Below are 14,049 nucleotides of genomic sequence, written 5' to 3'. Positions count from 1 at the left end.
CTGCAGAGCCCTCCTGCCAGCCGCAGCTGCTCACGGCCCTTCCTCGCCGCTCCCTTTCAGAGCCCTTCTGCACGCGTTTCATGGACTTTGTGTGTAAGAACCGTCAGCAGTGTCTGTTCCACTCCATGGTGTGTGACGGGATTGTCCAGTGCCGAGATGGCTCTGACGAGGATGCCGCCTTCGCCGGATGCTGTGAGTGCGCGGCTTGGGGAGGTCGAGTGTACACGGAAGTTGGCCACTCTGTGGGGCACCCAAGACTTGGATGCAGGTCCTTTTCCTTTTCTCATAGAAGCACCAACACCTTGCCCCTATTGGTTATACATGAATGTGATGAGGCTGGGGAGTGACCAGGGCCTTGTCAAGTGTCACCTTATGGGAGAGACTGGTCCCCCCTTTATATTGACGGGCTAATCTCTCTGAGGCACAGCGTCAGTCCAGTGGTCTTCCTAGCACAGAGCCAGCCCTTCTTTGTATACTCTCCAGCCAGCCTCCCCTGCTGCAGAATCTCCCCAGTCCTTGCTTCTGTGTCACTGTGACTGTTTTACCGCATGACACACGGAGGGCAGAGTGAAAAGCGGACCCAGTGCAAACCCTCAAAGGCCCAGCCTCAGTTGCTACTTTTCCTAGTTACATTCCACCTCCCAGAGTTTCCATAGCCCCCTAGAATAGCGGTAGCAGGGGTTCAAACATAAGCCTATTAGGGGCATTTCATATTCCAAGCATAGCTTTGGTCCGTGCATGTCTTAAGCTATATTCCAAAATCCAGTAGACTGACTGGGTGCCTCAGCCAACAGAAACTCTGTTGACCACTCTTGAGGTCTTAGGAGCATGGTCTGGGGCCTCTCTCATCCCGTGATCTTTCTCCTATTCGTATCTATGTCTAATCCCACGATCTTTCTCCTGTACGTATCTATGTTTAAACTTCCACTGTTGTATATTTTTATTTAAAGGAACAGGGTCCCGCCATGTTGCCCAGGTTGGCACCAAAAACCTGGGCTTAAGTGACAATCCTTTCCTAAGGATCCTAGTGTCCCATGTGAGTGCGGGGATCCGGTTCATTAACACAGTGCTCTGCTGAGACTGGGCCCCGCCTTTCTCAGGGCTCCCTGAGCTCTACGTGTGGGACCTTCGCTACCACGGGGCCCTGCGGCTCTGAGCTCCCCAGCTTGGAAGTGCCCTGGCCTTGACCGATACTTCTTGCCCTCCAGCTCAAGACCCCGAGTTCCACAAGGAGTGTGATGAGTTCGGCTTCCAGTGTCAGAATGGCGTGTGCATCAGCTTGATCTGGAAGTGTGACGGGATGGATGACTGTGGGGACTACTCTGACGAGGCCAACTGTGGTAAGAAGCCCGCCTCACTCAGCCAGCCTTCCAGTTACAGTGATGGGGATGCTCAGGGGCCTCTCACACTTCCTCAGCATCGAGGACCACAGCCCACGTACAGGAGATAATGCGTAAGGGAGAACGGTGTCTTGGTGACTTACCTTGTGGCAGAATGCACAAGAGAGCCACCTTTAGGAAGAAACTTTTTTTTTTTTTTGGCACGTAGTGTAGGGGTGTAATCTGCCACAGCGAGGGAATCGTGGCAACAGCAACCCGAGACAGCCACACTGTCAGGAAGCTGAGAGAAATGAGTGCGGATACTCAGCTTAGTTCCTCCTTTGTATCCAGCCCGTGGCTGCAGCCCATGGAACATGTCACCCTGGCTTAGCATGGGTCTTTCCTGTTCAATTAAACATTTTGGAAGAGCCCTAATAGGCACACTCAGAGGCATGTTTCCATGACAATTCTGAGTCCACTGTATGTTGACAGTGGAGATGAACTGTCCTGACGGCCAGTGCTGAGGAGTGTACCTCGCTCCAGCAGGTCCAGAACATACCAGCATCCTTGGGCTGTCTCCACAAGTTATTGGTAAAGTGTCACAATTAGAACTTGAAGTGACCATTCTCAGGGTGCCAGAATAGGTCAGAGAAATGGGAGTTGGAAGATGGGGTGCTGCTGAGTTTGCAGATATTCTTTGTCTCTTCTCGGATCTGTGAAGATACCATATATTCTCTGGGAGAGGCGGGCAGGTACCCTTGGGGAGATGAACACAGGTGAAGCCTCGGGTTCACATCGGGTGCAGTGGAAATGACAGGCTTGTTTGATCTCTGCAGAAAACCCCACGGAGGCCCCAAACTGTTCCCGCTACTTTCAGTTCCACTGTGAGAATGGTCACTGCATCCCCAACAGGTGGAAATGTGACAGAGAGAATGACTGTGGGGACTGGTCTGATGAGAAGGATTGTGGAGGTGAGAACCCCGGGGACTGTGTCATCCCAAGCCCCACCCTGCCACCTGTTCAGTAGGACAGCTCCGCCTGGCTGAAGACTCCCACCCTCTTTAGAGTGCCTGGCTTAATCCTTATGGTTTGGCTTTTGTGTGTGTGAGAGACACCAAGTGCTTCAGTGATGTCATCCTCCTATTTCCTCTTCATTCTGCATGTTTGTCCAGGTGCTTATGGAGGTCAGGGGTCAACCTCCTCTGTCAGTTTTCAGTCTCCTTTCACCTTGGTTTATGAGACAGTGTCTTACTGGGGATCTGGGGCTCACCAATTAGGCTGAGCGGGCTAGCCAACAAACTCCAGAGAGGCCTGTTTGCCTGCCTTCCCCCTCACTAGCGTTTCAAAAGTGTAAGCCACTATGCTCAGCATTTTGTGTAGCTTCTGGGATTGAACTCAGGCCCTCAGCCCCGGGTTCTCCACTTTCCGTTTTCCAATCTGTGTGTGGTTTCCACTGTCTTCAAGACTACCCCTTCCTGGTCCTGAAGGGCTTCTTGGGGGTAAGGAGCCCAGAGCCTTGGTTCTCAACATTTGGTCAGCAGCAGCCCCCTGGTCCCCCCCCCACCCCCCACATTTTTCTGTAATGTCTTAAAATGTCAGAGGACCCCATACCAGTGCGCTCTGATAAGTTTCTGCCCTGGTTTAGAACATGTGCTTTCTGTTGCCTTTTGCCTTCTTGTCTTGGGTCATTGTGATGTTTTAGCTAAAGCCATGCTAGGCTTCCCTGAGACTGCTCCAGCCACCTGGGCCTTCCTGGGTGTCTGTCCACTGGCTTCCTCTGGTAGCAGTCAGGAGCCCTTGCAAAGGGCAAAGGCATGCAACTGTTACATTGTTGCAGGCGTTGTGCTTTATTAAATCTGCTAAGTAGTATGGAAAAGCTGCCATCTCTTCAGAAACCCTTTTCCCTGCCCACATATAAATGCAATTTACGTGGGCCGATGTTCAGGGCTGTGTCTGCCACTGGTCTCCTTCAGCTGGGTGCAACAGGGACGTCGGCATAGGTCTGGGACACATTTTCACTGGAGATCAAGCTTCTACTAACACCTAGGATCTCCTTGCTTGTTCTTCTTCAGATTCTCATGTCTTTCCCTCCCCCACCCCCGGGCCCTCCACATGTCTACCCAATTACTTCCGCTGCAGCAGCGGGGCCTGTGTGATGGGCACCTGGGTGTGCGACGGCTACAGGGACTGTGCTGATGGCTCAGATGAGGAAGCCTGCCCCTCTCTAGGTGAGTCCTGGCCTTCTTTGCTCAGTTGGCATTTTCTTTTGTGGAGGGGACTCTGGAAGCATTGAGCACCAAGACCATGTGGCAACCCGAGAGAAGCATCTGAGCTTTGAAAACTGCTCTGTGTGCGTACTGTCTGAAAAGGCCAGCTACTCTGCCCGCCAACCCTGTTTCCCTTGCAATGGAGAATTACTGTTGGGGTAGTAAGGCAGTGTGTGTGTGTGTGTGTGTGTGTGTGTGTGTGTGTGTGTGTGTGTGTGTGTGTGTAAAACTTAAGGGAGAGGATCCAATTTTTATGCTCGCTGGCTGACTGGCATTCCTTCTAAAAGAAGGGTGACCACTGCCATCTAGTGGTTGATCACAGAAACAGCTAAAAGGGCTGTACAGCCACTGTGATGCTGGAGGTCCACCTTTGAGAAGTCACCTGTCCTGTAGACAGACCTGGGGTGAGGGAGGCTGGGGCTTTCCCTGAACTGGAAGCAGTTCCAAGCTTGCTTTTGAGAGGAGAATTGAGACTTGTTTGGGATGCTTTGCACAGTGCTCTTCAGAGCCCATTCTGGGTCTGCAGAGAGCCTCTCCCTCTGTGCCGTCCTACTGTTCCCGTTTAAAAAACTCACCAGTGGTTTCCTGCCTGAGAAATCAGAGAAGGGTTTGGGGGGGGGGGGTGTTCTGTGACTATTAGGCAAATATCTTAGCAATTTCTACACTTGATCTCAGCCAAAAGGTCGAGAAGTGATATCTTAACAATTGCTAATTCATCTTTTCAATTTTGTTTTTTAAAAAAGCATTAGTGTATATTCATTGTACAAAACAGTGGGTCTTATTATATTATTTCCATACATGTAGACCATGTGTCTTGATCACAGCCACCCACAGTATTTCTCAACTTGCCGCCTTGCTCTCTCCCAGTGGTCTTGTAGAAGATCAGTAATTTTTTTAATCCTCCTTGTGTGTATGTCAGTGTGCATGAGTGTGTGTGTGCGCGTGCGCATGCACGCACGCACATGTGTTCATGCATGTTTCCATGTGTGAAGGTCAGAGGACAACCACAGCAGTGATTTTTGCATCCCAACTTGTTTGAGACAGCCAGGCTCTCTTGCTCTGCATACACCAGTATAGCTTCTGGGAATTCTCTATTTTCATCTCCCCCTGGGAACCCCGGGATTACAGGGCCTTACATCTGTGAGGGGAGCACATGATCCACTGAGGTATTCTCCCAGGCCAGGAGAGCAAATCGCAACACCCAGCATTCCCCTTCCTCTTTCCTCCTGTCCTTCCTCCTCATCTCCCCATCCCTCTCCCCATCCCTCTCCTCTTCTCCCCACCCCGTTCCCTTCTCTTTTCTCTTTTGCTTCTCCTGTTCCTCTGCTTCTACCCCCTCTTTCTTAGTTTCTTTTGGAGAGAGGCCCTCGGTCTGCATCCCAGGCCAGCCTCGGAGCTTGTAGCACAGCCTGCAGAGACCGTGTTGGGTGGAGCTGATGCTGCAGCGGCTGAGAACACAGTAGGAGCATCTCAGCATGTTCATTTCGGGCCCTGTTACTGTGGTTCCTACCTCCATGTTCCAGCACAGTTGTCTTTGTAAAGCTGTCCACAACGATGTCTCGATTTTTCTCCTTTCTCTTCTCTCTCCCATTTAATACTGAAAGTTCCCGGAAGAGAATGTGTAGAAAAGATACCCGGGGACTGACACGACATGTTTGAAACAGTTTTGTCCCATCTTCGGGTCCGATTGACGTCGGAGCTGGACTGAGAACACTGGCGTGTCAATAACTTTTCTTTAGAATTGTTGGGGCGTCTGTGGTTGTCCTTGGAGTAGCTTTTAGGAAAGCCAGGTCCAGCTTGGCCTAATGGTCCGTGTGTGGTTTCATTTTAAATTTTCCACCCGCTTATCAGATCTTCCACTTGGCTCCCATGTTCTGACTTTTTATTAGGACGTTCTTTGATCTACATCCTTTTTCCATCTGGTGTGGAGATGTGTTGGGGTTTGAGGGATTTTTCCTGGAGCTGCTTGGTTAAGTGACGCAAGCCTCAGTCTTCTTCTGGTGACCTTGTTGTCTGTCACTCTCTGTTGATTAATTTTCCTCATGCTCTTTTTGGTTTGGTTTGTTTGTATTTTTTCAAACAAAATCTCACCGTGCAGCCCTGCAATTAGCTATGTAGACCGTAGCATTTTCTTTCTCAAGTATGGCCGCTTAGACAGCTCTTTTGTTTTGATTCTTTGCAAAGCACAGTCACCCAGGCTTCTGCCCTCCTCAGATATGGGCTTCCCTCAGAGAAGATGACTTCTGAGCCTTTGGAGGGCCCTGTGATACTGAGCTGGCTGGCTCAGTGTGTTCTCTTCCAGTAGCACCCGGTGGGATGCAGCCCCTCCAGACTCCCCGTGTCACTTTCCCTGGACTTATGCTTTCCTTCATATCCATGCCTGGGTCTGTCTTTAAAGGGAATCTCCAGTAAGACTGTGTGGGACCCTGTGAGGAGCATCATAAGGTATTAGCGCCCCCATTTGCTTTCTCTGTCCTCAGCTGGCAGGTGTGCCCCGCCCCTACCACATTGAATGGTTGCTCTTACAGGCAAGCTTCCTCCATACCAAAAAGTAATTTAAAAACATTTTCCTAGCAAACTCCACTGCTGCCTCCACTCCTACCCAGCTTGGGCAGTGTGACCGATTTGAGTTCGAGTGCCACCAACCAAAGAAATGTATCCCCAACTGGAAGCGCTGTGATGGTCACCGAGATTGCCAAGATGGCCAGGATGAAGCCAACTGCCGTGAGTATCCTCTCGCGGCCACTTTCCAGAGCCCTGGGTCCTATTCCTCTGCTTCATCTGTGGGCATCCGGGGTAACCATGTCTACTGCCTTGTCTATGAGGGCAAACGTCACAGTATATGATGGTGATGCTGGATTTCATAAGCTGCCTGAGTGTTAACTACCAGGAACATGTAGAAAGATTCTGAGCGGAAGAACAGTATCTTCACTGAGGTTTGCTGTCATTTGTCGGTTTTATTTTTGTTTTTTGCTGAACATACATTAAGTCCTAAAGGCACCTGTTGGTAAAGCTGTGGCCTCTCGGAAATATTCAGTGAGCATCTCTGGCATGTAGAATATTCTATTGGGCAGATCACCTGTAGTCCTGTGTCAGAACCCTAACCCTAACCCTAACCCTAACCCTCAGGCTTCAGCCCTGGAGTGATTAATTATCCCAAGGGAGAAACAATAAGCCACACAAGGGACCTGACCTCCATGGGAAGTAACACGGGTGTGATGCCTATGTTCTGAACCGGCAGTTGTCCCCCTGTCTGCTCCCCTGATGTACCCAGGGAAGCTTCATGGAGTAGATGATAGATGGACAGACGCATGGGCTGTCCTGCTAACTGATGCTCAGGGGCCAGGGGAGAAAGTAGGGAGCCTGGATATGCAGGCTTGATGACCTAACACCAGTGCCCAGAAGCCATGAGAAATGAGAGATCAGACAGATGCTGCTTCTGCTCCTGGTAGTGGAGAGCCAGAGGCAGGAGGATCTCCGATCAGCCAGCTTAGCCCAGTTGGTGACTTCTGAACCTGTGGAAGCCCTGGTCTCAAGGGAGACAGATGGCATTCATGAGGATGATATTTCGGTTTGTCCCCTGACTCTCCTGCCCACACCCATGTATGTGCTCACACCTAAAAGGGAAGGCACATTAACATGTTTGTCTTGAGTTTTAATTTGTAATGCTCCACTCTCACTTCCTGTGCTTAGGTTTCTCCAGAGTCCAAATCTCATTGTAATATTGCTATCATCTCCTGTTTAGTAAAAGGAAGATTAAGTTTCAAGAGAAGAACCCAACCCTACACCCTTCACCCCTCACCCTTCACCCCTCACCCTTCACCCTTCACCTCTCACCCTTCACCCCTCACCCTTCACCCCTCACCCCTCACCCCTCACCCCTCACCCTTCACCCCTCACCCCTTGCCCTTCACCCCTCACCCCTCACCCCTCACCCTTCACCCTTCACCCCTTACCCTTCACTCTTCACCCCTCACCCTTCACCCTTCACCCTTCACCCCTCACCCTTCACCCCTCGCCTCCCCCGGTCAGTAAGTAGCACTGGGGCCTTATCTGTGGCTTTGCTGTCCTTCCAAGTTCAATGTTCTCATCAAGGGAGAATACACCAAGCCCAACACAGAGAAATTAAATACGGGTCAGTGGGAACTCCTACATTTGCAGGGAAAGAGTGAAGAAGGCGAACCCCTGGGACATTCTGATAGCAGGACGGGTTTACCTCATACTCGCACTCACCAAAACCACAGTGGGAACAGCTTAGCCAAGAGCAAGCTGCGGCATCAGGTGAATGTTAAAAATAATTAACAGGAAAGAAAAGAAGCTGCGCCTCCCTTCATCCCCCCACGACCCGGGTGATCAGAACTCGCTAATTGGCATCCTTTTAAATCGCTGTTTTCAACTTGTTCCAAATCTATCTCACTCACAGGGGTGTTTCTTAGTTAAGGGTCCTAAAAAATCAAATGTACGATTACCCATACCTCCTTTGTTCCACTCTTGTGATCGCCTTATCAAAGAGAAAACGTGTTTCCAGCATATTCTGTGCTCTGTGCCCGGCAGTCACGTGTTTGTTAATCAATTCAAATACTAACGGCAGTCTTACTTTCGGGTTTTAAAGCTATCTTGTGTTCCTAAAGTTTCAAGACACGTTTCACAAAACCGCCTCAGATTCCCTGTTGCCCCGTTCACTGTCGCCTCCGAGGTTGCTTCGAGTTAGCATCCGGTGGGAGATTTCTGTGGCAGGAATCTTGTGGTCTTTCAAGATAACTCCCATAAGAACAGCTTGGCAACGCTGTGTCACCAGCCTTCCCTTTAGCACCCCCTACTACAAAAGGATGTCCTTTGCCTTGTCTCCTGCACTCCCCAGAGTGACGTGTGTTTGCAGTTCCTCACTGGAGGTTAGCCTGTGAGGGCAGGTCCTCTGTGGCCATGTGACATGTCACTGTCATAGACATAGTGCCCGTGCTCACTGAGTGGATGCAGCGAGTCCCTCTGGAGCTGCTGAGATGATGGCAGCAACGGTTCTTAAACCTCTTCTTAAGTCACCTGCATAGGACACATGGCCTTCTGCTTCCCAAGACAGAACAGTTTCTGCTCAGGGTATAACAGACGTCTGTAACATCACCCACTTCCTGGGGATGGGGGGTTCTAGTTGTAAAAACTTCACGAGGGTTGCAAGAGAGACACCTTCATGAGTGAAGCACTTTCCACGAAAGTGTGAGGATCATAATTTGGATCCTCTGCACCCACACAAAAGCTGGCAGGTGTGGAAGCCTCCTCTGTAATTTCAGCATTTGGAAGGCGGAGCGAGGGATCTGGAGGCTCCCTGTCTAGTGTCTCCACCAATCAGTGAGCTCTGGGCTCAACTGAGAGTTCCCACCAAAATGAACACAGTGAAGACTGATTGGGGAAGATACCCAATACTAGCGCTTTCACACACACACACACACACACACACACACACACACACACACCTTTATAAAGGGTTCTGGTCCTTCCCTTTCCCTTGTGTGTTTATGGATTCTGTGCCTATGCATTCCAGTGGGCTGGAAACTTTCAAAACTGCCCTTGAATGGCACATGTAGAGCCTCTTTTCTTGTATCATCCCCAACACAAAACAGTGTCACACCTACTTACACAGATTATACCCTACTGGCACTGTAAGTCATCTAGAAATTACTTGAAGTATGTGCAGAGGCCCATAGGCTATGCTTTGCTTTCAATATTGAAACGAGAGAGCTTGTTACCCTGTCGCAGAGATGCTGGAGCCAGCCATTCCCTACATCAGTTCACGTTTTCCAAGTACCAAACAAATTTGCTCCTCCATCCTAGACACCCTTGTAAAGACAATGAACCCTCCCAGTGAAGAACCAGTAGTTGAACAGAGCTGATGCAAATATCCTTAACCTCTTTTGCTACTCCCTTCCTCCCTGGCCCATCCTGTATGTTATACAATCTGGAAACATCTCTGAGGATTCTCTCTGCCTTCCCTTTGAGCCTCTTGACTGCTTGGAGGAACACCGCCCATTTCTTCCTGGGTCTCACACTATGCTCACCACTAGTCCAAAGGAAGCTCCAGAGGCCAGTGGTTCTCAACCTATGGGTTCTGACCCCTTCAGGGCTGTATATCAGATTATATATATTATATTATTATATCTCGTGATTAACGGCAGTAGCAAAATTACAGTTCTGAAGTAGTAATGAGATAATTTTATAGTTGGGGGTGACCACAGCCTGATGAGCTATATTAAAGGGCAGAGGCATTAGGAAGGTTAAGATAACTGGGAGGAAAGAACAATTCTACTAGCTAATCCCTTTGGGCACTCCTGCGGTAGCTGATTCTTTACTTTCCCCGGCATCTGGGCAACCCCTCCCCAGAAGCTCATGGTTCCCCCACCTTCAAGTCCGACAGCTTTGCATCTGTCTGTCCTCTGCCTTTGGCTCTCTTTCCGGCAGCAACAGTCAAGGCCTCTGCTTTGAAGGACTCATGGCGTTAGCCCAGTTTGATAGTAGATAATATAGGTTGAACATTCTCCATCACAATCTTTCCAGTTGACATAAAACTCCAAGCCTGGAGCCTCATATGCAAAAAGCTCCAGGCTTGATTCCCAGCACCGCATAAACTAGGGCAGAGGTGCACATGTCTGTAATTGCAGTACCCAAGTGATGGAGACAAGACAGTCAGAAGTTCAAAGTCATTCTCAGGGAAGGCTGAAATCCTTGAGACTGTCTCAAAAACAAGCATAAGCAAAACCTTCTTCTGGTCTATTTGACTCCGAAGCTCCCAGTCTTCCTGCCGGGAGATGCAGGAATTAAACACACAGCTACTGCATGCCCAGCACCATTCGGCCTCTCCTTCCAGAGGATCTTGGACACCAGTAGTTCCAAGGAGCCAGCCTACTTTCCTTAAATGTGGTGACCCTGGGCCCAGCCAGGGCACACAGCATATCCTTTGCCTCTGGGTTGAAGGAGGTCCTCTGTATTTCAGCCACTCACAGCACCTTGACCTGTATGAGCAGGGAGTTCCAGTGTGAGGACGGCGAGACCTGCATTGTGCTCTCGGAGCGCTGTGATGGCTTCCTGGATTGCTCCGACGAGAGCGACGAGAAGGCCTGCAGCGGTGAGTCACAGCCCCGCTCTACACGTGGGGGCTTCTAGCTGGGACCCTCAGAACTCTGTCTCCAGTTGAGACTGTGCCCAACCCAGGAGCACCAGCTGAGGGGAGGTGTGGTAAGATTCTGACAGAGCACACAGCCAGCTCGTCCCTGGCAGTGAAGCCTTGGTGTGTGTTCCTTACCATCTCTACCTCTACAGAAGTACACACCGTTGTTCCCACAGAGCCCTGTGCTGCAGGTGGGGCTAACTCGAGCCTGTAGTGTAGAGCGCATGACAGTCTTCACCTTGTAGTATCTTCTATTGGGAACAAAGCCTAAAACTGATCAGGTTCAGGGGCCGTAAAAGGCGTAGGGAAATACGGTGGGAAATTTAGGAGAGCCTTGGAGAGGGACTATGGGTGCCGGCACATTTTCCGGGCTATCTTTTCAGATGATGATTGTGTCCTCTTAACAATTTAGTCTGTGGTGGTGCCACCTCAGAGGAGATCTTTGAACCTCAAGGATATATAAGATACAACTTTCTTAGATCTCTCTCTCTCTCTCTCTCTCTCTCTCTCTCTCTCTCTCTCTCTCTCTCTCTCTTTCTCTGTAGATGAATTAACTGTATACAAAGTCCAAAATCTTCAGTGGACAGCCGACTTCTCTGGGGATGTGACTTTGACCTGGATGAGGCCAAAAAAAATGCCATCTGCTTCTTGTGTATACAACGTCTACTACAGGTGGGTCCCTTTAGCCGCAGACACGGATGCCCTGCGAGTTCTCCTGTGATGTGCATGGAGAACTCTTCTTTAGTGGGCCCATGCCTCTCTGTCACCCCACACTGCGTCTCTGTGACAATGTGCTCTTTGTTTTGGGCAGGGTGGTCGGGGAGAGCATATGGAAGACCCTGGAAACCCACAGCAATAAAACAAGCACTGTGCTGAAGGTCCTGAAACCAGACACCACATACCAGGTTAAGGTCCAGGTGCACTGCCTCAGCAAAGTACACAACACCAATGACTTCGTGACCCTGAGGACTCCAGAGGGGTGTAAGTATCACAGCTGACTTGTTCTTAGGTATGAACGTGTGATCCTGGGGCCTTGCACAATTCTGGAAACGCTCTACCACTGAGCTACACCTTGAGTCCTTTTTAAATTTTATTTTGAGATGGGGGCTCACTAATTTGCACCTGGCCTCAAACTTGCTCTGCAGCGCAGGCGGGCCCAGAATTTTCAGTCTTCCTGTCTTTCCATCCCAGATAGCCGGGATGACAGATGGGCGCTGTCACACCCATTTATAATGCATTTTTAAAGTTCGTGGTATTTGGGGGGTGTGCGGAGGCGTGAGTGAGCATGCTCACATGTGTATACACCTTATATGCTTGTGTGAAGACTGGAGGCCAACTGGGGTCTCTCTGTCATGCTCTCCCCCTTTTTTGAGATTGGCTCTCTCACTGAACGTGGAGCTCACTGTTTGGGCTCAGCTGGCTGGCCGTGGTCACTTGCCACCGCGTCCAACCTCTATACGGGTGCCGGGGATCTGAACTCAGGCCCCCATGCTTGCGCAGGAAGTGCTTTACCCACTGAACCATTTCCCCAGCCCCCAGGATGTAATCATTAGAACATCCTATGGACTGAGCAAGTGCAGCTCCGCACTCCACGTGTGTGAGGATGCACACCCGTTCCTTACTTGTGCTGTCGTGCTAAGGCCGAGGCTTCCCAGTCTGGTGTGAGGCGTCGAAGCTAATCTTCCTTACCACGGCTCAGAATGCTCTGACCCGTGAAGTGAGTTTCAGATGCTTCCTGTCGTCACTCCCACTCCTTTCACTGTTTCTTGCCTAGTTCCTGCTTCTGTTTTCCTTTTCTCGGTACTTCCTGGTACCCAATAGTTGCACTGTCCTTGTCCCTTAAATACAAGCATGTGAGCGGTTTGTTGCTACGTTTTCAAAAACTTAACGGGTTCTAAGAGGCTTTCCCACCTGCTCCTTCCTTCAGAATAGATGGCTCTTTGTATAAGGAATAAGCAAATTCCTCTCCACTATCTACTTTAAGATATCCAGTGAGCATTTAAATATTAAATGTCCCACTGTGCTGTTTAACACCAGGCCTTCTTCCATTTGTCCACTACACCCATCTCTCAACCCTCTCCTACCAGTCCACCCTTGAACCAACGGTCTCTGCACTGCTGGGAGATCATTCTACAGTCTCTCCATATTAGTGAGAAGAGCCAGGATTCATCTTTTGGGACCTGGCTTATTTCACTTGATATATAATTCCCTCCAGGTTTATCCATGCTGCCACAAATGACAGGGTATCATGCTATATGATTAAATATTATTATACCTTATATATGTACCACATTTTCTGTTTGTCTACTGAGGTGTATCTGTGTTGATTTCGCATCTTGGCCACTGTGAATTGCTGCAGAAACATGGAATATAGGTATACAGATTTCTTTAGATATATGGTTCCAGTCTTGGGGATGCTGAGTCATAGCAGGGATGCTGAGTCATAGCAGGGATGCTGAGTCATAGCAGGGATGCTGAGTCATAGCAGGGATGCTGAGTCATAGCAGGGATGCTGAGTCATAGCAGGGATGCTGAGTTATACCGTAGCACTAATGATAGAGTTTGAAAAACCCCGACACTGTAGCAGGTGATAATCTCACCAGTAGTAGATTTCTTCTCTGCCACCATGAAAGCTCCTGTTGGCTTCTTGTCCTTCCGGTTGATGCTAGCCGCCATTGTTGGGTTAAAGGATATTTCATCATTTGGATTTGCACCTCTCTTGTGATTAATGATGTTAAACTATTCGTTTCATCATTTACCTATTAATTCCTATGTCATTTAATTTCCCGAATTTGTATATCAGTCCCAACTGCGTGTTGGTAGAGTCTTTCTTTTTTGTTTTAAGCACATGACCAAGTAATTTGAAACGTGGCTTCTGGCTTGGCTGTTTTCCAGTGCCGGATGCCCCTCGAAATCTCCAGCTCTCCCTGAACAGTGAAGAGGAAGGTGTGATTCTTGGGCACTGGGCTCCTCCTGTCCACACCCATGGCCTCATCCGTGAGTACATTGTAAGTACTATCCAGACATTGGTGTGGGTGTCAGAGAGCTTCAGGTCAGTAGGATATGATCTGGTGCTGTGGAGAATGACCCCATCTGCTAGGTCACTGCACACTTCTTACCTTCTTTTCTCGTCGAAGTGATAAAATATGCTGACAAAGCAACTCAAGGGAGCAAATTTAATCACTGTTCAGGAATGCAGTCCACAATGGCAGAGGACCTAAGAGTAGAAATAGCCAGTTCCATTGCATCCATGGTCAGGAAGCAGCAATGGGTGCCTGTGCTCAGCTGAGTTTCTCTGTTTGTACAG

General features: G+C 49.5%; 1 protein-coding gene across 1 annotated transcript in view; it reads left to right on the top strand.

Annotated features, from left to right (window-relative positions):
• Positions 1-14,049, top strand: part of SORL1 (sortilin related receptor 1) — a 150,385-nt gene that overhangs the window by 117,676 nt on the left and 18,660 nt on the right. The window contains exons 28-36 of the mRNA XM_080930526.1: positions 61-192; positions 1,209-1,340; positions 2,156-2,290; positions 3,392-3,547; positions 6,161-6,310; positions 10,569-10,700; positions 11,288-11,414; positions 11,554-11,723; positions 13,638-13,750. Coding sequence (XP_080786652.1) covers positions 61-192; positions 1,209-1,340; positions 2,156-2,290; positions 3,392-3,547; positions 6,161-6,310; positions 10,569-10,700; positions 11,288-11,414; positions 11,554-11,723; positions 13,638-13,750 — 1,247 coding nt within the window. The remainder of the gene's footprint in view (positions 1-60; positions 193-1,208; positions 1,341-2,155; positions 2,291-3,391; positions 3,548-6,160; positions 6,311-10,568; positions 10,701-11,287; positions 11,415-11,553; positions 11,724-13,637; positions 13,751-14,049) is intronic.

The sequence above is a fragment of the Micromys minutus genome (genome assembly GCF_963924665.1).
Source record: "Micromys minutus genome assembly, chromosome: 16".
NCBI classification, from domain to species: Eukaryota; Metazoa; Chordata; class Mammalia; order Rodentia; family Muridae; genus Micromys; species Micromys minutus.
The sequence above is the reverse complement of the archived record's forward strand: the minus strand, read 5'-3'. Positions and strand labels throughout refer to the sequence as shown.